This window comes from Lucilia cuprina, chromosome 6, assembly GCF_022045245.1.
Source record: "Lucilia cuprina isolate Lc7/37 chromosome 6, ASM2204524v1, whole genome shotgun sequence".
Taxonomy (NCBI): domain Eukaryota; kingdom Metazoa; phylum Arthropoda; class Insecta; order Diptera; family Calliphoridae; genus Lucilia; species Lucilia cuprina.
Window position 1 is genome coordinate 35608666 of NC_060954.1, and position 25709 is coordinate 35634374.

At 30.2% G+C, this 25709-nt stretch overlaps 1 protein-coding gene across 1 annotated transcript; it reads left to right on the forward strand.

The window, feature by feature from the left end:
* Window positions 1-3991: 3991 nt before the first annotated feature.
* On the forward strand, window positions 3992-24456 carry LOC111689155 (pupal cuticle protein 36). The gene is made up of 4 exons (XM_046955300.1): window positions 3992-4267; window positions 22394-23165; window positions 23220-23342; window positions 23772-24456. Exons 1-4 carry the CDS (start codon window positions 4247-4249, stop codon window positions 23996-23998), a joined length of 1143 nt encoding a protein of 380 aa, XP_046811256.1. The 5' UTR covers window positions 3992-4246; the 3' UTR covers window positions 23999-24456.
* The last annotated feature ends 1253 nt before the right edge of the window (window positions 24457-25709 follow it).

The following is a 25709-nucleotide window of genomic DNA, read 5'->3' on the forward strand; positions in this document are numbered from 1 at the left end:
TGTATATAACGAAACCTACAATTTTTAAGCTTTATGTGAGGATATCTGAAGAAGAATGAAAATATGTTTTTGTTTGAAAGTTGGCAGAACGGACTGTTGAACTGCATTCAACTCGCCCACCCAAAAATAGTTCTTGCAACAGAGGCAGACAAAAACAATATTAAATTTTTATATTTTAGTTTATTTTCATGATACATAATAAATAGATATCATTAATTTTAATTATTTATTGGAATCAAATATATTAAACCTTTTCAAAGTTCTAATCAAAAAATCTTAAAAAGAATTAAAAAATCACTAAATTGATTTTTGTTGAAATTTTGTAATAAACCTACTGATGCAAGTGGCAAGCAACTACATATATTAGGTACTTCTCCATTTTGTGTGTGTGTGTGTATGTTCGCATACATAAAATTACAAAAAATCAAAAATAATGTAATATAATCACATCTTGTACTTTGGGCCAAAAAAAAAAATACAGAAGAAGAAAACTAAACATTTAAACAAAAGAATGAATAAAACAGTCAAGTTAACACTTTAACCGAAAAAAACACTGAAATAACAACAACAATCAACGATTTGAGGTCTGATGTTGAGGTACTGCTGCCAATTGCTTTACAATGAAGCTCTGTTAAATTTAACAATTTTAAATTTATTGACATCCGCCCCCTCTATAATGGTAGTTTTTTTCTTATTTTATTTCATTTCTTACGATTTTTTTGATTTGAACAGACACATGCACAACTGACAGAAGAATACTTTGACTAAAAGTCTGTGGAATAAAATTGCCAATATACTGATCACCAGCCACAAAAATAAAATGTATTAATAAGAAGAAGACGATGAACAAACACTAACATATTAACAATTGTTTCTTTTAGCAAATTCTGTTGCATTTAAAATTAAAAAAAAAACTAATCAGTATTTCTTGGTAAGAAACTCAAAAATACATCTATACAAAGACAATGAATGAAATACCACAAAAAACCCAAAATAATATTTGACTGAATGTATTAAAATCTCATCAAGAAACAATAATAAAGACCCCTGCCACAACTTCACTAACAGCAACAACAATTGCAAGTGGCATGTTTTCAAAATTAAACTAAACATCTATTCTTCTGTTGCTTCTTATGAAGATAAATAAGAAACTCTGAGGAAGAAAATGCTGTAATATGTGGTCTCATACTCATTCCTCAATACATTTTATTATGTAGACTCGTTCAATGGGAGTACCTTTAGTACTAATGATGCTAAAATTCATACTGGCAATTTGTATTTATTGCTCATTTGTGGGTTGCTAGTGCACACTCACAATGATCGACCGTCTGTCTGTCTGTCTGCCTATTTGTGGTATGAGTAGCTCGTACTAAAGATCGAACAATCGATAGACAATTTATGAGCTCACACACACTCCCAGATACGATTTGCAAATAAAATTTATAGACTTGTTATCAGATAGACTTCACATACATATTTATTCATCTATATACATATGTATGTATGTAAGTTGTACGTTGTGATGTTGAGAAAATTTTGTTTATGTGATCTATTATTGTAAATGTAAGTCAATATTGATGTGCGATTTTTATCATTTCCCAAAGATTCTCTGAGAGCGTTCTCCTTTTTTGCATTAGTACTCAAATACGCACATATACATGTAAAGCTCTGTAATATTAAAGAAAGATATTTGGTCGGTGATGATCATGTTTGATAGCGAGGATGTACAATTCATCACTATTATAGGAATTTTTAGTACTTTTGTGCAATAATATCCGAAATATATATTTCAATACATTCCATTTTCTTGTTGTTGCTTTAATTTGATTTCAAAATTTAATAAATAGCAGAACTTGTTTCCGGGTTATACAGATTTCAATGTTCAAATTGTAAGAATTAAGCCCTACGATAAGCTGAACCTGTGTTTTGTAATGTGGATTTAATGAGAACTTTAGTATACATATTGCTTGTGTATAAGTAGTTGTAAGCATTATGTCAACCGATCGTTCATATTTGTTGTTACATAGTTGGTTGGCTATTGAAAACTCACAAACGACAACATAAGTCGCAATGCATTATTAATGACTGATCTCCGAACTTTTTTTGTAGATTGTTTTGCCGGTACATTTACAAGCATTATCCCTTATAGCTTGCGCCGTTACTTAACTTCAGTTTACAACCACGAGGGGATGGTATCTTCTGATTCGGCAACCACACCTAAAGATGTAATCGTAAAAGCGAAATCCATCAAATATGCTGAAAATTTGTTCTTACTAATATAGAACTCACTGTGGCAAATCCTATATGAACAGAGTAAATTCTAAACATATGTGGACACACCTCTCATAAAACACACTCATGCTAGGTATACGGATAGGTTGTCACGTCAACTGCATCTAATTTATCCCGAAATGTATATATATCAAGTTTTAACCAATATTATTCTCTGAGAAGTTTTGACTTAAACTACAGCTATCATGTGTACCCCAAGGGGACCTATCAAATAACCGTGACAAGACAAGACCGAGTTACTAACAGAGAAATATAAACAGAGCAAATCCGATATAAACAGAGTAAACTCTGAACATATGTGGACATACCTCTCATACAACACACTCACGCTAGGTATGCAAATAGGTTGTCACGTCAGCAGTACCTAATTTATACCGAAATATATACATATGTGTACCCCAAGGGAACCTCTCAAATAACCGCGAAAAGACAAGTCAAAGATTTAACCTGGATTCGATCCCAGGTTAAATCTTTCTAAGGAAAGGCCGAGTATCCTTTTGGCACCATCAGTTTACAGTCCCGCTAGACTGGAGGCACCACTTTCTTTCCATATTGCAATAACACAAAAACGGGGGAATTATCAGGGTAATATGCCCCAGGGGTACAAAGAAACCAAATTTCTTCCTAATGACAATTCTAATATCCAGACAAACGGCTGTGCTATAACGGAATGTATTAACTGGATGACATATGGCGCCAACAGATATTTACATATTTTCCGACAGTCCAAAGAATTTTAAAGTGTTATTAATTACATCATATTAGATTGTAACCTAATGAAAGCAAAATCTGTATGAAGCAGCGAAGCTCTATGAATTGACCCCTACGAAAGCTGAATAAGAATAAGAATATATATTACTAAGCACGGATTGCTTAGTAAAATGGTACCTATTCTTAATGAAAATACGTTTACGGGCGCAATTATGCAAAATTGACATTGGCAGGCTTTTGTCGAAATATAATCTAAATATCTTCGATGCGAAGTTATTTCAGATATTACATCCTGATTGAAAAAATCTAAGGAACTACATGCAGGACAAAGATTGTTTCTGAACATTTTATTAGCATTATTTTCAAAGATCCTATGTAATACTTCTCTACTTGTATTTCATTAATACCTACTGAGTGATCCATGGAATTTAATTTCTTCCACTTATTACTCTGTCTAAGTCTACAGTTCTTCGAATTCATGTGAGTTTTAGTACCTATGTAATTTATATACACTTGTACATGAATTTACCCACACTACCCTAATGAATCAGCATTAACTGTTGTTTACATTAAGGAAATTACATGAACTCTCTCAGTTGTAGAACAAAGCCGCAAAAATGAATCTCAGTTCGACAACAGCACATTTGTTTGTCTGTCTAATGAATTTGTTGAACTTTTGTTGGTAAATAGAAATTGAAGTTGGCAACACCAAATGTTTGTTGTCATTGTTGTTTGGTATATGTAATTGTTGCTATTGTTGTTGTGTGTTTTTTTTTCTATTACAAACATTAGATGCATTTTATTGTTTTTGCATGGATTTTTTTTTTCATCGTTGGGCGCCAAACAAAAGTTGAAACGCTCTACTCAATTGCAAAAATAGAAATAATGAAAATGAATAATAAAAAAATCTGAAAAATAAAGTTAATAGAAAGAAAAATGTATAAAAGGCAGAGAACTTTGATGTTTGATGGCACATTAGTTTTAACAACAATACTTTACAGTTCAACATACAGTTTACAACAGTTTTTTAAACTTAGAATAAAAAAAATAATAATAAAAAATCCATAAATTTTAAAAAATACTATTTAAATCATAGTAGAACAAAACAAAATCTAATTAATTTGCTATTAAAAAGTGATGAATAATAAAATAAAATTTATATACTGAATTATAAAAAAAAATATATATAAAATTGTGCAAATTAAAGATTTTATTAAAAGATTATAAAACAACATTTTGAAAAATGGCGCTCACTTTTAAAGTGGTGAGTTTTTTTGTTATCTTGTTCGATAAATATGGTGAAATTTATATGTATGCAAATACAACTATGAACATTTTAAGGAAATACATATTTATAAAAGTGCAATTTGCTGATCTAAATCAAAGTTTATTTGAATTTTTGTCTAGAAGAAAAAATTAAAAAAAAAAATAATTTTTTAATTTTAAATAATTTCTAAATTTTTAAATAAATCTGTTTCTAACTGGATTGGATAAACTTTGTTTTAGTTATTTAAAAAAGAAACATCTTTAAAAATTCTCTAGAGGAGGCAAAGGATTTCAGACCTCACTTACGCTCCCAGTTTGGATATAAACTGCTGGTATACAAGGAATAGAACTTTAAAAACTTTCTGAGTTTGTAAAAGAATTAAATAAAAAGGATTCGGAATTTACCTTAAATAACTATACCAGAAGTAATTTCGGATCTTTCATCAATCATTGGAAAAATTATTTACAACTAAAACTGGGCACTAAATCTTGCTTTATAATTAAGGAAAAATAAAAATATCCAATTGCAGTATTTATTTTCTAGATGAGTTCTCAACTTTAACTTTTCTGCAACACAAAGTTACATTTTATTTACCGAGATATACGTCCTCCCTTCCTAAATTTTCTTGATGGATTATTCTCCTTATTATATTGTCGTATTCATTAACGCTTATTGAAGTTATTGATTGTTTATTGTAGGAATTTTGTATGGAAATGTACTTAGTAAACGAAAAATAAACGATTATTATGTTAAGGGGATATTCAATAATTTATCGATTTAGCTATGTCCGTCTGTCTGTCTGCGTAAAACGCTCGCCACCAATTTGTCCTCAGCAAATTGGTGTTGAAATACAGCAAAATCGGTTCACAACATAAAAAGTTATTAGTAAAAATTTCAGACTACTTCGAAAAAAAGTTAGTTTTCTCGTAACTCCTAAGCAGGTTTCTAAGAATTGTCGAACATGGAAAGGCCGTAATTAGTCATAGCACCCGAATTTTATATGGGAAAATCACTTAACCGCACATATTTCATTAATTTATAAAGCAATGGGAGTAAAATTTGTACGATTTTCTTTCGGATTGGTCCATAATTGGTCACAACTCCGAAACAAAAACCATTTCCGAATATTACTAAACGCACATTGTCAAGCGTATTTTTGAAAATATATTAATATTTGGATAAAATTAGACATGAGTATGTTCTGTGTATAGATAGATTGTTCTGATAAAATGTTTTAGAACTGATTTTATATTGATCCTACTTCTCATTAAGCATGATCAGCCATTATACTAAATCATAGCATCCGTAAGAGGTCCATATCCTAAACTCACTTAATATAAATTTGTCTGGACCTAATCGAAATTAGTTCCAAACATGCATTAATACCCTCACTACGGAAACAATAAGCTTGCTTGTAGAGGGTACTTAAGATCGGCACAATAAGCTTGCTTGTAGAGGGTACTTAAGATTCGGCACATCTAAATATAGCAAATCTAACTTGTTTTTTTTTAATGTTTGGTCTCGATATGGCCCGTTATTGAAAAATAATGAAACAGTTTAGAATATGAAATTTTTGAAATCTAACTGAAAATCGACTCAGGACCTTTCAGATCATAAGCTTTTTTTTGTAATTAGGATAACATTATATCAAGCAATCATACTGTCACAATAAAGAGTTTGAATGGTATTCAAGAGTAAATATTGCGTCTAAATGGTCTCTATCATGTTATATATACTGAGTATTATGTGATCCCCACCAATTTATTACTCATTGTGGGGTAAAACGAAAGCTATTAAAACTTACTAGAAACAAGTGAGCATGTAAACTAACCATATTATATCCTACACCAGTGATTAGTATTCTTAAAATGTGGATTATTTTGTATAATGGAATATAGTAGTTTAAGATTGATAAATTTTCTTGGAGTTATTATTGAGAGCTTAGGGTTCAATGAGGACCGGGTGGCATAAGAAAATCGGCAATATAATTTAGATTTATATGAACAAATTTATTGCAGATTTTTGTAAAAATACTTGAACATTTAACATGTTTGTGCCAAACTAGATGGACATACAGACGTCGCTTAATCTGATAAGGAAGTAATACTGAGAAGATTTGTATGCCTTAAGGTCGGTGTAGAGCCTTTATTTCCATAAATTATATACATGTGAACAAATCCAATATACCCTCCTCAAAATGCAGAAAAGTCTTTTAAAGCCAGGTGAACACATTTGGAACCAATTACTTTTTTTAGACATCGGTGATAAAAATGTGTAGTTATTCACCAAAAATAGTTAAGTACTTCCACTTAGATAAAATATTGGGTAAAACTAGAGTAGTCTAATTGACTAGACTGCTGTCTAATCAATTGGCTAGTCCGTTGTCTAGCCAATAGACCAGTCTATTGAATAGTCAATAAATTTGTTAACAAATTTTGTCAAAAGACTGGTTTATTTTCTAATCAAAAGATTGTCCGTTGCCTAATCAGTAAACTAGTCTATTTTCTTATCAATAAACTAATCAATAAATTTGTCAAAAGACTAGTCCTTACCATAGTCCACAGACTAGTCAATGGTCGTAGACTAGTCTACGACCAAGCAAAAATAAAACAAAATACTTCCAAAATAATAACATATTTCACAACAAAAAAGTAGCACTAAGTGAATTTTTAACTTCTGTGGAAGTGATGTTTTTTGACTTCCAAAGAAGTGAAAAAAAACAATTTTTTTACTTAAAGATACATGAACTAAAAATAATTGTATTCTATAATACTATAATTTCACATCTTAATAACTTCCATAAAAGAATATAAATATTACTTCCTGAAAATGATTTCAGATGTAGTGAATTTGGAATCAAATAAAAAAGACATCCCTCCTATGGCAAGTCTGCGTTAAAATCATCACTTCTTCAGATATTTTTCAGTACTTCAATGGAGTAAATTCTTTTTCTTTTTCGCTTCTTTGGAACCTCATTTGTACATAATTACATAGATTAGCCTGTAAACTAATCAATAGATAAAAACCCAAAAGTAAATTAGTGCTTTCAATCTATAAATTGATAAAAATTAGTAGCATTAAATTAGTAGTCGACAGGGCAGACATGGAAAGGTTATTTGATCAAAAAGAATACTGTTTCGGTTTTCATAACTGATCTTAAAACTGTACAATATATATACAAGTTTTTAGATCAGTTTAAACGCCTATCATCTATGATCTAATCAATTGTATGGTTCATTATTCATAAACTAGTTTCTAAATAAGAAAGAGTTTCTTAATTAGTTTATAACTCTCTATTCGCAAGTCCGAAGAAAGACGTACCCAGCAAAAAATCTTCAAATTTTGGTAATGAGTAATCTAGATAATTTAGTTATTTAATATATTACCTGTTTGTTGTTGTAGCAGCAGGGTTGACAATCCTTTATCGTTGTTCGTTCCGGTGCAAAGAACCGATTGTCGTGGGAACGAATTACCTGGTAATGAGAGGTCGTTATCAATATCATTATTTTTTTTTTTTTTTTTTGAATGGGAATAGCAGCCAATTATTTAGAGAATTAGTCCAATTACCTAAAACATCTATACAATGTTTTTAGTTCGAAACACAAATGATATCAGTATTTTTTAAAAAAACGTCGATTTATACTTTTATGTAACAACTTTTCCAAAAAAGTACTATTAAATAACTTGTTAATGGAGCACTGAGTAAGAGTAAATTCAAAAAATAACTGTAGAGCCACGTTTAGGCCTGGCAAAGTTGGGTAAGCACATTTGGGAGCAGTTATTTTTTTAACCTCGAAATAACTTTTTATTCACCATAAAAATTTAGTACTTCTACATTGCTTCAATATTACTTGCCTGCTTACCGGGTAAGTAAAGTTTTTCCTGGGTGTATATATGAATCTATCTGTTAGATTAACTTCGAAACCTAAAAGTATTACGCTCTATTATTTGATAGATTTCAATCAAAATTCGAAGCTTCTAAGAAACTCTAATAAGAAATACTTTTTTAAAATCCGGAAAGAAAAGTTAAGAGTTTTCTAATAAATATTTTACATAAAAATACATTTTTTAAGAAACATTTTATTTGAGCATAAATTTTCATTTACAATTGACTAAATAACTATTGACCCAATTTCAAAACTAGATCAATCCGATCTCAATTATTGCTGTTTAGTGAGTTGTAACAAATTAATGAACAAAACAAAAAAAAAAACGCAAATAAATCAAAACTGATTTTAATTGTTTAAACAACAAAACACAAATTTGGATGCTTATGCTCTATTTAATCATAAGAATTCCTTGCAACAACTTGCCACAAACAAATGACTATGTAGCACTTGGCAAACAAGTTCGAAATTAAAATGAAATACAATATTTATTGAGTATCAAGATGAGCAGCTGATAACTATGAACTATTAGTGTTTAACAAAATGTTTGTATTCTAATCTTTCTAAACGAATGACTGACTGAATGAATGAATTTGTTTTTAAATCTTAAATTACCAAACAATTCAAACTTGCACTAAAACTTGCCAAAACACAATAACTAGATACGTATTAATTACAAACTAATTTGTTTACTCCGAATTTCATAAGCAAACTTGATTTGATTATTAAATTGAAAATGATAATGGAAACCACACAACAATAACAACAATAACTACTTAAATATTTTGATTTAAACCGTTTTGTGGTTTTGTGCAGATTGTTAAGACACGGGCGTAGTTTGAAACACAATGTACTGCTTTGACTTGACTTGAAGAGACCTAAAGTCAAACCCATAAAGTATCTTGTAAGTTTATACACTACTACAACTGCAGCAACAACAACAACTAATAATACACAAAAAAAGTTAATGGTCACGATTTTAGTTAAAGCTTCTTTTAGTTTATTTTGTTCAAAAGAAAAACCCACAACAAGAAGAGACCTAAAACTAAAGAAGCCACCACTAACTACAGGCATTTTCCACATACCTTCCAAAGAGTTGACTGGTTGGTATTAAGAAACAGGCTGCTTAAACCTTAATGGCACAGAAATACTGTACCATAGTGGCACAATACTGTACCATAGTGGCACAATGAGCCTTAAAGCCTTTAGAAGTGAAAAATTTAAAGATCGATGGATATATGAAGAATGCTTTAACAGCCCATAATGTACAGACTTATGAGAATGACTGGCTGTTAAATGAAATCTCATTTTGCTTCGTTTCAGTTTAAATTTTTTTCTTAAATAAATATTTTTCCCAATATATATAAATGATTTTTTAAATGTCATCAATTGACTGAAGAAGCTATAAAAAATATTTTGTTTCGTGTTCAATGTACAAACTTTTCATAATATTGTTGCCACAAACACTGACTGTGTGCGACAATAGCGTGAGGTATTTTCTGTACTTTTGCAGTTGTTTTAAGTTGTTCCGTTTTTTATGATGTTTTTTTTCTTAAAAGATGTCACTTGTTTTAAATGCAAATCGATTCTATTTCGGAAAAAAAATTAAAAAAAAACTCACAACATCATTTATTCAATATAAAGTTGTTGTTAAGTATCTCTGTGTGTGTGAAAGAATTAGATGTTAAAAGAAGTTTATGTTGAATTAATTAAAATTCATAAACATTGTTGGCAAAAGGTTTTTTAATACTTAATTTGTTTCTAAAATTTACAACCTCATACATTGTAAGTAGTAACTGTGCAGAACGTTCACATATTGCGAGCATAAAATGCATTAAATTAAGTGTTAAAAAAAAATTATTTAGCTGAATAGTTTACAACACTTGTAGTCTTATTTATGCAATTGGTTTTTTTATGAAAATGTTTGTTTCTTAAATCTTTTGTTTTGTTCATAGGAATTCTTTAAAGTTATTAATGATATTTGAGGGTTGGTTTTTCATGATTAAATGCAATGAAATAATTGAGGTTAACATATTTTTGGTATTAAGTATTTTATTGCAGATTTTTTTAATATTTATCTTAATCTAATTAAATTTATATACGCATCCTTATAAACATTAGGTTGATATGTAAAATAGAACATAATTTCTCAAACCTCTACTTGTAATTTTAAGCCTCATTACTGGCTTAAAACATTAAAGTTATTTTCTAATCATCACTTCATAATTGGCAGGCTTGAGTGTTAATGATTGCATTTTCAATTACAATTATGTTTGAAGTACACAATTATAATTACTTGTTATTGTAATTGAAGTTTTTCAAATTACAATTACTTGTAATATGTAATTGAAGTTAAACCAATTATAATAACTTGTACTTATAATTGAAGTTTTTCAATTAGAATTACTTGAAAATGTAATTGAAATATTTTCAATTACAAATACTTGTACTTGTGAAATTTGTTCCATATAATTACATGTAATTTGTAATAAGTAATAGCTAAATTACAACTACAAGTAACTGTAATTGGTAAACTTCAATTACAATTACAAGTAATTGTAACTGGCAAAACTTTAATAACAATTACATTTAATTATAATAGGTTATTAGTCAATAACACATAACAAGTAAATGTAATTGGAAAAACTTCAATTACAATAACAAGTACATAATTGTAATTGGTTATTTCTCAAATAAACATTACAAGTAATTGTAATTGATCATATAATGAATTACTTTGTGTAATCAATACCCCTCATGCCTGCTGGGGTTTTTGTTGGGGGTTTAGATTGTATTATTTGCCGATTCTTATAAAATTCGGTTAAAGATTTTAGTTTGTAATTATTTTTATACCTAACATGTAATGTTCATGGAAGTAATTATTAAGGTAGTAATGAGCGTTAAAGTTATTTTCTGAGGGGGACCTTATATTGTGAGTAGAGTCAATTGTGACCCGAACCTTGTAAAATTTGATAAAGCAAATTTAACTCTAAAGAAACTTGCTTATGTCGAATTTGATCCCTATATCCTTGTTTTTAAAGTAGTAATGGTCATTAACGTAATTTTTTTGGAGAATACTTTATAAAAGGAGTATGGTCAACCGTACTTAAATATTTCTGGAAAATTTCAACATTCTGTGCCTGTATTCTGTAACTTTCGATTCGACAAAAAAAAATCGAAAAATTTATAATCGTCTTGTTTAAAACACGTAATTCAAACATATTTTGGTTAAGTGTAATGCGTTCATTTTTAAAAATTATTTGAATCAGACAACGAAAAAGTGGAAGACTCTAATATTTAAATGTTTTTTTTCTCGACTCGAAAGTTACAGAACAAGGGCACTGGCTCTTTACATTCGGACTCTATCGAGCTCTCAACTGGCAGGCAGATATACAGACGGACAGACAGACGGAAGGACATGGCTGGATCGTTTCATTATATATTTTCCTAATCGGCATATTGATTTATATTTTGATGGTGGGTATAAAAAGTGTAATGATCAGCTTTAGTTTCTTCATCAATTTCACTTAGGTTGTTAAGGAAAAGCCATTTTTCTAAAAGAGGCTTTGTTTTTACATGTTTTAACAATTTCAAATAATAAAAAAAAACTTTTTTTTGAGTTAAAAAGTTTGTTTCTTGATAGATATCCCATTCACATCTCAATAGACAACTATAAAGCCCACCTTTCAGGAAATAATACTACTTACCAGTTATATATTTTTGTGTCATAGCGTAATAAACCGATTTTTACTATTGCCAAATTTTATCAAATTTTCTGAAAAATTGAGATATGTACCTTTTGCACATAGCTTTACTGGACAGTCAGCTAGACGATCAGACATGAAATGTTTAGATTAGAAATGTTTCTTTGCCGATTAGTGTGCTGTGGGTAAGGGACCAATATTTTTTGGGTATAACAAACATCAGCACAAACGCATTATACTCTCCAAATATTGGTGTGGGATATAAAAACATGCTATATCTAAAATCGTGATGACCATGCCAATTTTAATACCCTATAGCCAATTTTAATACCCTATATGATGCATTTGTGCAGATGTATATAATACCTAAGCATGCAGCAGAAACTCTCAGAATTACTTTTTAAGTCGATTTTGCTATGCCTGTCTGTATGTTCATGTGAATCTTGTATGCACGCTACAGGTCACCATTTCAAAGTTAATTTGATGAAAAATAATCTAATCTTGACCCAAGCCTATCGAAAATGGTCATAATCAGTCCGTTATTTTATTATACTCCATACAAAATTTAATTTTTCTAGTGAACCAACTTGTTTCTTTTTTTATACATGTGAATATAAATGAAATTAGAAAGAAACATCATTTATTTTAAAAATTGGTCACCTTTAACTTTGATCTTTAAATTAAATTATTACTTATGGCAATGAACTGGAAATTATGTATATAAATTACGGTCTTCATCGCGATAATGAAAAAGAAACACACCTCCAAATTATAGCATTTATAATCAAATAAATTAAAAATTTCAACATAATTCAGCTGTTAAGTATTAAGAAAATATTGCATATTAAATAAATAAAACAATAGCCCCACATGTGTTTAAAGAAAAAAATTCTGACTTTACGGTACAATATTAACCCTTTGACTGCCGAGCTACAACTAAAGAAAACTTAACTTAAAATACAACTATTTATTCACATTTATTGGCATATTAGCCTCATCAGAGGTTAAAAAAACTCTACGTATGGAAGAAAGATCTTTATGAAGATACCACATATTTGGGTGTACTAGACATTCATTGTTTTTTTTTTAATATTTAAATTCTTTTTAATTTTAAGAATTTATTAATTTCAGAGAAAAACTATTTGATGATTGCGTTTAATTTAAATACATGTTAATATATTTTTAGTCGTATGTATAAATATGACAACCAAATTAATCGATCACCTTTATTAAAAAGTCATTTAATTTTCATGAAAAAACATTTGTGAACAAACAACAAAACACAAACAATCCGCTTAACCACAAAATCTTGTATTTTCCTTAAAAAAGTTTGTTACTTAAGTCTTTCGTTTTGTTAAAGTCTATTTAATGTCAACGCTTAATAAAAACCATAAATTAAAAAAAAAAACACACACACACATACATACAATATTAAATTTTGTAAAAATAATATAAATCTATTTATGGCACATAATAAAGTTATTTTAAACAATTTTAGTTTTTGTCTCAAAATTAATCTTAATAAATTATGTTTTAAAAAATTGTAGTTACAATGTTTCAAACAAAAGATCAAAGCTGCAACATAAAACAAATAACAGATCAAATAGAAAAAAAATCAAAAGAACACTCATAGTCGATCGTTTCATTTATCACCTGTATATTATAAAATTTAAATTAATTGTGCATTTAAACTACAAACCTACAAACGTGTCTTCAGCGATTCATAACATTTTGAAAGGTGATATTTTGCTTCGATTTTAATCGCTGTAACCTTTTTGTTTACTCATACAACGTGTTGAATTTAATGTAGCATGCAATTTATATAAATTTTTTTTCATTTTTAAAAAATTATCAGGTTTAAATGTGTGAGTTTATTTTTGTTTATCTGTTTAAGACCGTTAGCATTTGAACTTCAACTTGACATCCAGATAATAGTAATTTTTGAAAACATCATTATCATTTAAACTTGGCGTCTGCCATGCGGTATTATTTGCAAATATTTTTTTGTTAAATTTTATCAATAATAATTTAAATGTTTAGGCTTCTTATGCAAATGAGCAAGATCTGTTGTGGTTAAGCAATAGTCGCCATGTTAGTACTGTATAGCTGATATTTGGATATATAAAAATATTGACAAATATTTTTTTCAGAATTTTTTTCATTAAATTTGAATTTTCTGAAAATATGCTTCATACGAATGTGCCGAATTTCAAATTTTATATTTAATTTTCTTTAATTCAAAAGTAATGGTCAAAATATATTTTTCAATTGTATTAAATACAGTAATCCTGCCGAGGGTAGCACAGTGGTAAATGTCGAAAATACACGTAGAAAATTACATAGTTGTGGTAACCATAATCTGGGAGCAAGGAACTCATAATGGTTTTCATCTAAATATATTATAATTAAGAACACATAATATGTTTGCATAGTTTTCAGTTTTAAGTTGTTGGAAAAAAATGTGGCAAAAAAATTTGTTTACATCAACAATATAATGTTATCAGGATTATAGTATGATTATGGAAACCATATCGAACCAGGATTTATTTCGTCTGATCTTAAAGGAAGTTTTATTACGTTTAAATATGGAATTTGGACATCATTAAGCCATTAGGGTTAGGACAAAGCTGAGCCCCTGGAGATGAGAAAAACTTTTGTTTAAGATACGACATTGTGACATTGTTTTGTGTCAACTATTAGAGAGGATCGTTCTGATTGATATTTCGGAATAAATTGAGTTGTGTGATGTGTTAAGTGGTGATGAATGTACGGTATCCTAGTCATAGATATAAATGTCATTCCTTGTCGGGGTTAATTCAGAGTATACTCCGTGCATACAAGACATATTGCAATATATCCCCTGTGAATGTCAAGTGCTTTAAGTGAACATCTCTCTTGATGGCCTTATTTTACGACGGTTTTATTCATCCACTGGATAGAATTGAACTACCACATGCTCCTGAATCCTTTTATGAAAAATGCAGGTGCCAATCTTCGTACGTTGGCTGTGCTTGCCAACGGAATGACAGGAAACTACCCAAAAAAATCCCCAACCTTGACATCACCATTCCCGGCAGACTAAAGGTATTGGCACTTTTATTCCTCGAGATATTTCAATAGCACAAAGATGGAGATTTTATATGCCCGGGGTAATAAATCCCCTTTGAGTAAAAATAGAAGCGTTTTATATTTTCCGTTTCATTATTTCATACGATTGAGTAAGATTATCCCGCCCAATCGATCTTGTTGACTCAAAAGATTTAGCTTTTATTAGGTAAACTTCTACGATTTTCCTTCCCTTAATAGCAAGAGAATTAGCTCATTTATCCCCGAAAGACCTAGTCCAAAATACTATACAGTTTAATTCTGCCTTAAAGGCAATCTTTTCGGATCATAATAACTTTATTGTCCTTTGGTTCTAAACATGCATTATACCTCTGACATATTTCATCCAGACCATTTTACACAGCAGACTTCCATGGATTTAAGCTCTAATGATCCATTTGAGAATGATTCTATATTATATATCCAATGATATACATAAACTTAATATGTCTTTTATTTTAATTCAAGTATTATAAAATCTTCATAATAATGGACGTAGGGTAAACAGATAAACAATGTTATTCGGTAGTTAGAAAAGAACTTCAAAATCAATAAAGATTCGCACGATTTTCGTTTATAAGAATTGATAGTATAAGAGTGTATTTCAAGTAAAAGAAAAATAAGGTGAAGACAAAAATAATGACAAGTAGTTTTTTTTTCTAAGAAAACAATAATTCGTTTAAATGTTTAAGATTAAACATGATGAATGTGCATTAGGCGATAGCAACAACAACAGTAAAAATACTGTAAAAGTTGGCAGCAGAAAATCTGCTAACAACATAAATGACAAAAAAGTAATGCCAGAGTTCAATAAAACATATTCGAACACATTCGTTTACTAATCACAGATGTTTTAGGTTTCATCTTTTTTTTCTTCTTATAAATAAATATATTTGCTGGTTTTGATTGTTTGCTCTTTTAAATGTTTTTTTATTTAGTTGTCTTTATTCTCATTCGCATTTGAATCCATTCATTCATTCAATTCAATTCGATATTTTTTTCTCTCGTCTTAATAGTTATTTATAAAGTTTATTGTATAAAACATGCACTTTAGCTGTCAAAAAATCATTAAATTATTGCATAAATAATATAAAATAAATAATAAAACATACAAAACATTAACAATACATAAAATGTTTATAATTCATAATGCATATGTACATGTTCAGTAGGAATCTTCATTATCATTATAATCATTAATAGACAATGTTGTTGCGGTTGATGATGATCTTCATCAAGAAATCAATGTGTGTTTTTCTGTATCTAGTACAAACAATAAAACATTCAATCATGTAACATTTAAAGTTTTATGTTATTTTTACATTTGTAATGACCTCTGAAATATTTTATTGTTTATTTTTATCGTACCGCTATTAAATATGTCAGTATTCTTGGTCAAACATTTTACACTATTTCTATTCAACGTCACCTAGGGCTCTTCATACTTAATTTCATGTTTTTAGGTACAATATTATAAAAATTCAAAAAGTCCCCTTTTATGATTTCTTACTTAATCCTGGCTCTACATACTTAGTTTCATATTTTTAGGTTCAAAATTATTGAAAACTAAAAATGTACCTTTTGTAGAACGAAAAAGTACCAACAATGTTATGTGTTCTCACCTTATCCGGGCTCTATATACTTAATTTCATGTTTCTAGGTTAAAAAATATAGAATATTAAAAATGTACCTTTTGTAGAACGAAAAAGTACAAAAAAGTCGCCTTTTATAGGTTCTCACCTACATACTTAATTCAAAAAGTACTTTTTGTAGAACCAAAAGGTTTCAAAAAGTCCCTATTAATAGGTTTCAGTTAAACCGGTTAGTTAGTGTTAGTTAGTTTGTTAAGAGGATGTATACATGATGCCTCTGTCGGCCCTGTTGTGCGCTCCTTAACCAGTGCCACAAGTGGGAATCGAACCCACCACTTCCGGTCTACCAGACTAGAACACAACCACTAACCTTCCGGAGGCCACTAATCCGGGCATACGTTTATGTTTCTAGAATCAACATTATATAAAATAGAAAAATTACTTTTTGAAAAACGAAAAAGTACCAAAAATTCCCCTTCTATGGGTTTTAATTTAATACAGGCTTTACATCCTTAATTTCATATTTCTAGCGTACATAAACAAAATTTACCATAATTTATGCTTCTCGAAAGCATGTCTAACAGAATTATTGAAGATTCTGGTCTCGCAGATATCTGGAGTTGACTAAAACCTATAGACGGACGGACAGACAGGCACTGACATGGCTAAATCGAGGCCGCTTCCTATAAGGATCCAGAATATATATACTTTATGGGGTATAAAACTCGAACTAAAACAAAACAGTAAGGTTATGTGATAAGAGTTCCTTTTCATGGAAATGATCTATAAAAGAAAATACTGTTAAGAGTCAGTTCACCGATCAGTGTTCATTTTGCATGTATTATGGATATGATAGATGTACTATATTGGATTACATCGCTTCCAAGATCTTTAAATCTAATAGCGTCTAATATCTATCAATGACTGAGAAACTATTCCAGCATTTCACTGTTCTTTACGCTTGCTGAATCTATTCGTCCAATTTTGTATGGTTTAATAAAATATTTTTTATCCACCAGTCCCCTGATGATGTGGGTGACCACTCCCAGGTAGTATTTTTCATCACTTTCGGGTCATTGCCTTAATTTTCTTATCATAATTTATAATTTGTCGGATCAGTTTCGACTCATTTTTCCATCTTTTTTGAAGAAAAATGTTTATTGGTAAAAAATATATTATATTTTAAAGTTTAGAATTTCAGTTCACAGAAAAAACTGAAAATGAGTTTTAATTATCAAAATAATTATATCAAGCAAGTTTTGCACCTATAACCAAAATGATGATATCAATTACCAAATTTGTAAAAAAATAAAAATATATATTTTTTTCCTAATAACGAATTAATCAAAACAATTAATGTCAATAATTGAGACAAGATTTAACATTGATTAATTCGTTAATTGTAAAAATTAAATATTTAATAAATATAAAATTGATTTTTTATTAATTTATTAATCAAATAAATTAAACTGTTTAATAGAGAATTTTTTAAAAATCAATTAAGAAGGTGATTAAAACAATCTAATTATTAATCGATTACACATAACGTTAAAGGAATACTAGACCATTAACAATGCGTTCAGCATTTACAAAAATTATCACATTATTGACACAATTTAACATATAAAGTGTTTCACAAATTGTCAAGAAACTTGAATATTATATGCCTAACATTTTATTAACTATTTAGGAATTATAAATATTCCTCGCAAAAAAAATTTAAATAAAATATTAAAAAACAAAACTAAAATAGAAAAGTAGGCCAGAAAAATTTTTTCAAACAATTAAAAAATTAATTGAATTAATTAAAAATTTAATCAAAATTTTATACTTATGTTTCAAACAGTTTCAAAAAACGAGATAATTAAGACAAATAAAAATTTGTTTAAATAAAAAAATAAATAAAATTAAAACATGTTAATTGAAAATAAACTACCGATAATTTTTTCTGTGTTTCTAGAATGTAATTCCTTGGATTTTACCAACTAATGTTCGTGGGGATTTTTATTTCCGAAATAATATAACTCCCAAGATAGTTGGATCTCACTTCAACGAATGCCTAACAGTGTCTAAGAAAGTCCTTTAGAGTTTCTTTGTCCTCTTTACATGCTCTACATTCGTCTAAATCTGAATGTCCCATTTTCTATAGCCCGTAATCAATATTAACTTCAGACATGCACATTTTATGGAGATTTCTCATCTTGCTCTAATATATTAGGGTCTCCTTTAAAAATCACCGTTTTATTACTCCAAGAGGCCTTATTGTATTCTTTCAATCTACCTACCTAACTACAATTCAATACGGTTTCAAATTTAACTTCAATATCTGCTATTTCCATAATTGCCTTTTGGTTTTCGGTAAAGTTGTTAAGTCCTGTGGGCGCCATATTTATTCACATTTATCTCTGGCCATTGCTGCCCCGTTGCATAACTGCCGAAATGCAGAAACATCACTTGAGTTTACAATCTCGTGATATAGAGTTTGGTATCACTTTTTCTACACTATTTTTCACCTATTGATGCTCGTCTATATAAAACTATCACTACTTGTATATTTCAAAAATACAACAAGTACTATTGAGATGAGGAATTCAAAAGTACCAAATGTATATTAACAATTATATAGTCTACATGCTGCAATAACAAATGTTTAACAATTTAAACTTAATATATCTCTATATAGAGTATAACAGATTCGCTTAAGCTGAATATACTAACCAATTTTAATTGCTTACAACTCTTTTTTTTTACTTTAGTATCGCAAAAGTACTTACCTCACCTTACTCTTCATTTTCAATTGCTCTAAAGAATTCTCAACTTGGCCTCACCTTTTGAAGATGTATTTTAAATTACAAAATGTTTGCTTTTTTCTGCAAGTCTTTACTAATGTAAACTTCTTAAACATTTAGTACCAGGTAAAGATTATTTTCTAGTGTCATTCTGATAAAATACTTCAACAAGTATAGTGCCGCCAAAGATGTTTCAGTAGTGCTAGTTGTTGCTATTCCATGTATGTATGACCCAGTCTTAATAAAAACGTGCATTTCATTTGTTGGTATTTGATGTGTCGGAAATTCCCTTCACTTTTTTCTGCCCAGAGTTTTTTGTAGTTTATATCTAGTGGAATGAATGCATTTTTATTGTTTTACTTCGAACTTTTGGGCATGAACTTAAATAATTAAAACAGCAACAACATTGTAGTAATGAATATAAAATAATGACGACTTTACTTTGATTTTTTTTAATTTATACATATTTTTTTTGGTTATGATAGGTGCTGAGTAAGTTAATAAGATTTTTAGTAATTATTATTATTATTGGCATTATTGGCATTTATTTAATTATTGTTGTTTTAAATAATTACATCTAACCGGAATTATATTTAAAATTTTAACCAAAAAATTTTTGAATAATATTAATTATGAATAATAATTTTAAAAAAGTTAGTTAGTTACTTTGAATGGAGGATGTTTATACATATCAACCGAAAAAACACCTTAATACGCCTTCATCGGGTCTGTTGTACGTTCCTGTGTAAGGTAGGAATCGAACGTAGTACCTCCAGTCTGCTAGACTAGGACACTACCTACCGGAAGCCACTTTATAGAACTAAGTTTTGAAAATTTTTGTAATACCTTTACCCTAATTATGAGCTCAGAAGCACATTTGAGTAGTACGGTTCTGGGGGCTGGGCGAAAAAACAGACCGATTTTAACCATTATCAATTGGCTTTCTTCCTTCGAATTATCTCGATATTTTTGGCTTGTAGCATGTGTACAAGGTATACATGGACACAGAATGTTAATGCGTGCCGATTGATATATTTTTATTTTAAGGACCAATATTTTTGGTCAGTACAAACGCATATATCCACTTAACTACATGATTATAGGGTATAAAAATACACACATTTATCAGCGATTACGTAGGGTAGAAGGGAGATCATGCGCCATTGGGGCACATCTGTCAACGCGAATAAGTTGAAAACCGAGTAATCGATTTTATCATCCCTGAAAATTTTAAAAATTAACTTTACATATGATGGGAGGCAGATTTGATTAATTGTATATCAAAGGCCTGTGAAAATATTTCAATGTGTGAAGTTTATGTGCTAACTTTTTTAGTTTTTGTGATAGAAAAAATATATTGGTCAGTATTAGAACGTCAATAATGGTGAACAATAAGACATAATAATATTTCGATAATATAATTTGAAGCCCAAAAAAATTGAAACTAAACTGCCCGTGGGGCACATGCGCCAAATATATGTAATGATTCTGATGTAGAACAAAATTTGGTTAAAATATAGAAAAAAATCAGTAATAATTTGTTTTAATTTTTTTGTTAAGTTTTGTGAAATAAACAATAAATATCTGGTTTATTATACTTTGTTTAATGAATTAAAGTATAAAACAGCAAAATATGTTTTTATTTTTGTAATTTTTTCTTTTATTTTACTAATGACAAATATGTCTCATCCCCTTGGCGCATTTACCCCATGGATAGGGCGGTATCGCCGTTTTTGGTCAGTGCGGAAAATTAAAAAAAATATGTACATGAGGATGACTTAGGATAGATTGAAAGACATAAAATTAAAGCCAACATATCTAAGTATCAAATATTAATCATTTGTAGAACGAAAAAGTACCAAAAAGATTCCTTTTATGTGTTCTCGAATAATCAATGCTCTACATACTTAATTTTATATTTCTAGGTTCAATATAATAGAAAATTAAAAAAGTACCTTTTGAAAGTCGAAAAAGTACCAAAAACTTCCCTTTTATGGGTTCTCACCTAATTCTGAATCTACTTACTTAATTTCATATTGCTAGGTTTAATATTATAGAACATTTAAAATGTACTATTTGAAACACGAAAAGGTACCAAAAAGATCTGTTTTATGTGTTCTCGCATAATCAGGGCTCTACATACTTAATTTTATATTTCTAAGTTCAATATAATAGAAAATTCAAAAAGTACCATTTGAGAAACGAAAAAGTACCAAAAAGTTCCTTTTTCTGGGTTCTCACCTAATTCAGATTCTACATACTTAATTTAATATTTCTAGGTTCAATATTAAATTCAAAAAGTACCTTTTGAAAAACAAAAAAATACAACATTTTACTTTTTGGAGTTCTCATCTAAATTCGACTTTACAAACTAATTCCATGTTTCTAAGTTCAATATTATAGAGAAATTCAAAAAGTACCTTTAAAAAACGAAAAAGTACCAAAAAGTTCATTTTTTGGCTTCTAATTTATGCCTGGCTCCACATACACTAGTGCTGCTACCCTTCTCACGAAGGTGAAGGGTATAAAAATGAACGCAAATGTATTCTAAAACTAAAAAGCTTAGTTGAATTAACATCTCCAAAGGACTTTAAAATTTTTATCAATAAATTATTTTATTGCTGTATTTTTGCCAGTCATTCTGTCTGCATCGATTGACATTTAAACAATTTGTTTAAACATTTTCTATTTAAGACATAATTGTTATGTTCCTCCCCAAAAAAATGATTTTTATCTAAAACTATTATGTATTTTATTTGCATGCAAAAAAAAAAAAACATATACAAATAATCCACTCAATGTTTGTGTGTGGTTGTGCCACATGAAGATGAGCGATGGATGTTAACAGTGGCGAAAAATTGCCGGCGGCATGAAAAACGTGTATCACGTTGCAAATGAATAAAATATGAAGATTTGCCAAAATATTTAAAGACATGTTTTGTTTTGCTGTTGTGCTTGTTGTCAACTGTTTTTGTTAATTTTATGTCTATTATTCAAATAACAAAAATTTAAATTCTTTGTGTTATATTTTGTTGTATTCTTGCAGCCATTACTGGTGACGTTGCTGACATTAACACATGCTGCCCGCCTAGATAATAAATATTTACCACCACCGCCAAATGCAGCTACGGCTGGTGGAGGTCCTGGCTTACAGGGACCAGGAGGTGGTGGTGGTAGACCTGGAGGTCCGGGTGGATCTGGTGGCTTTGGTGGGGGTGGAGGAGGTGGCGGTGGTACGGGAGGAGGTTTTGGTGGTGGAGGTGGCGGAGGACCCACTGGGGGCGGTAATAATGGTTTGGGTGGTTTTACTGGCGCTGGTGGTCAAGGTCGTCCATTTGGTCCTCAGGGTGGTGGTGCTGGCCCTAGACCAGGTGCTCCTTCTGGGCCTTCTGCACCTGCTGGTCCTGTTATACCAATATTGTCATTTGTAAATGAAAATGATGGTGATGGAAATTATAGATTTAGCTATGAAACCGGTAATGGCATCAAGGCACAGGAAGAGGGTACGGTTAAAAATAAAGGTTCGGACAACGAAATTCCATCCGTTATGGGTACATTTTCATATACTGCACCGGATGGACAGGTAGTTGAAGTGGCTTACACTGCTGATGAAAATGGTTTCCAACCTTCTGGAGATTTATTGCCAACACCACCTCCAATTCCCGAAGCAATTGCAAAAGCTCTTGCAGCCCAAGGTATTCAACCTGCACCAGGTGGTGGCTTCATAGGTGGACCAGGTACCGGAGCAGGTGGAGGCGGTGGTGCTGGTGGCGGTTTTGGAGGAGGTACTGGCCGTGGGGGAGTTGGTGGACCTGGTAGTAAGTTTATTACAACATTTTAAAATTCTAAAATTTCTTATTAAATATTTTAAGGTTTTGGTGGAGCTGGTGGTGGTACTGGGGCCGGCGGTTATGGTGGTGGTACTGGAGCTGGTGGTGGTTTTGGCGGTGGAACTGGCGCTGGTGGTGGTAGAGGAGGTGGTGCCGGAGGTGCTGGTGTTTATAGAACTTTAAATGACATTTTTTTTTGTAAATTTTGTTTATAACGAATAAAATTACATCAAGCTTTAGGAGAATATATTTTAAAATTGAACAAGTAAGAGTGTTATATTCGGCCATACCGAATCTTATATACCCACCATCAAATCATTCATGTTTATGTAGAATTTTACTGATGTACTTACATTTTTGGGTCAGTAATATGTCTTAAAGTCATTTTCAGAAGGGGACCTTGGTAAGGTCAATTATAAATCCATTTTCGTTAAATTTATGAAAATGATTTTATTTCCTATAAAACTTTTTTATGTCGAATTTTATTGCTTTATATATATGTTATGAGCAGATATGTTATGAGCAGATATGAGCATACATCTTTAAGCGATAAAGTTATTTTCTGAAGGGGGCATTTTAATAGGGATAGAGGAGGTGGCGCTGGTGGTTTCGGTGGCGGAGCTGGAGCCGGTGGTAAAGGAAGTGCTAGTGGTTTTGGTGGTGGAACGGGAGCAGGTGGTGCGGGTGGACGAGGAGGTGCTGGAGGATTTGGCGGCGGTGCCGGCGGTCCTGGTACATCTTATGTTCCGCCTCCACCTGGCCAACCTGGTCGCGGTCATGCAAGCGGCGATTTCAATCCTCAAACTGGCTACAACTACTAAATTAAATTTCTTATGCAAAATTTACATGCAACGATATCTGCCACAAATACTCGTAGCATTTAAGTGTTTTCTCTCTTACCTTAACATGGAACTAATTTCAAAAAAAACCCTTCACCTAACATTATATAAACATCTGACAGGATTTACATTTAAGTTACACATTTTTAGAAACTTTAAACATCTTCTCGCTGTAAACAAAATGGCTCATAGTATAAGTGATTGTTATTTAACTTTTCTTTATTAATTTTTTATATTTAATGGTAATTAAAAATATATTTGAATATGGCTAGTGACCCGCAAAATTCAAAAAAAAAAAAAAAAAACTTTAAAATACTGAAATTAAAACAGCATTTGCCAAATTCTTTGTAAATATAATTAAGTTTGTACTTGTAAAAACAAAAAGGGAATTAATTAAAAAAGAAAATAATTTTAATAAAAATAACTAATTATTTTTGTAATTTTGAACATTTTATTAAAACTACAAATACCATCTATAGATTGTATTGCAGTCGCGTATCCATGGGGGAAATGACAGTTATTATTCTAACTAAATATTATTTGAGTTCTTTGATATTTTTGATTGAATCAATCAATTAGAAAGAATTGGGTAATTGATTGAAGCTAAAGACCTGAAACATGGACAGGAGGTTGGTCTCCAAACAATTGTAGATTTTATTTCGACGGTGGTTTTTAAAATTCGAATGTTTAGGGGTTAAAAACTGGTAAATTCAGTAACCTCATATCTCCAAAACTAGAAAAATATACAACATGGTGGAATGTTATATTCCGCTATTGCCAAATTTTATATACCTACCATCAAACAATATGTCGTAAATTAAAAGTTTCCTAAGGGGATTTTCGTTCGATTTTCGCACTAATATTTTTAAGTCTGTAATAAACGTAAAAATATTTTTCTGAAGGCGACGTTATATGGAAAGAAGGCCCAATTATCGACCGATCCTCACAAAGTTGGGTTATGAGATTTCGCTTTTTGCTACTTTTTCATTTTCCATTTTTTTTTATTTTTCCATGATATTGAAATCGAAACACGAAGATAATAAACAATAAAGACTCTTTTCAGTGATACTTTTTTGAGTTTTTATTAAAACTTAATCTAGAAATGGTGGTCTCCGGTAGGTTAGTGATTAGAGTTCTAGTCTGGTAGACCGGAGGTTGTTGGTTCGATTCCCACCTGAGGCAGTGGTTAAGGAGCGCACAACAGGCCCGATAGAGGCGTAGGTGTATTTCTTCGGATTTGATGTATATATGTACATCCTCCTTTCAAACTTTCTAACTAATCTAGAAATATGAAATTTAACATGTACGACAGGAAGTAAATGAGAATCTATAAAATGGTACTTTTTCGTTCTTAAATTGGAACTTTTTAAGTTTTCTTTAAAATTGAACCTTAAAACATTAAATTAAGAATACAGAGCCCGCAATAAATGAGAATGTATAAAAGAAAATTATATTTCATGATTTTTTTCACAAACGGTTCATAACACGGGTGCGGTCGATCCCATACAGGTTCCCATTAGAAAATCACTTAAACACACATTACTTGTTACTAAATTACGATATAAATACAAAATTTTACTGAAATATAACTTTTATGTACAGAAATTTAGCTTAAATAATCTTTTACGACCGGTCTATAATTGGTCGTAGACTAAGTCCAGCCTCTAAAAACGCTTTAACCATGAGAAAACTT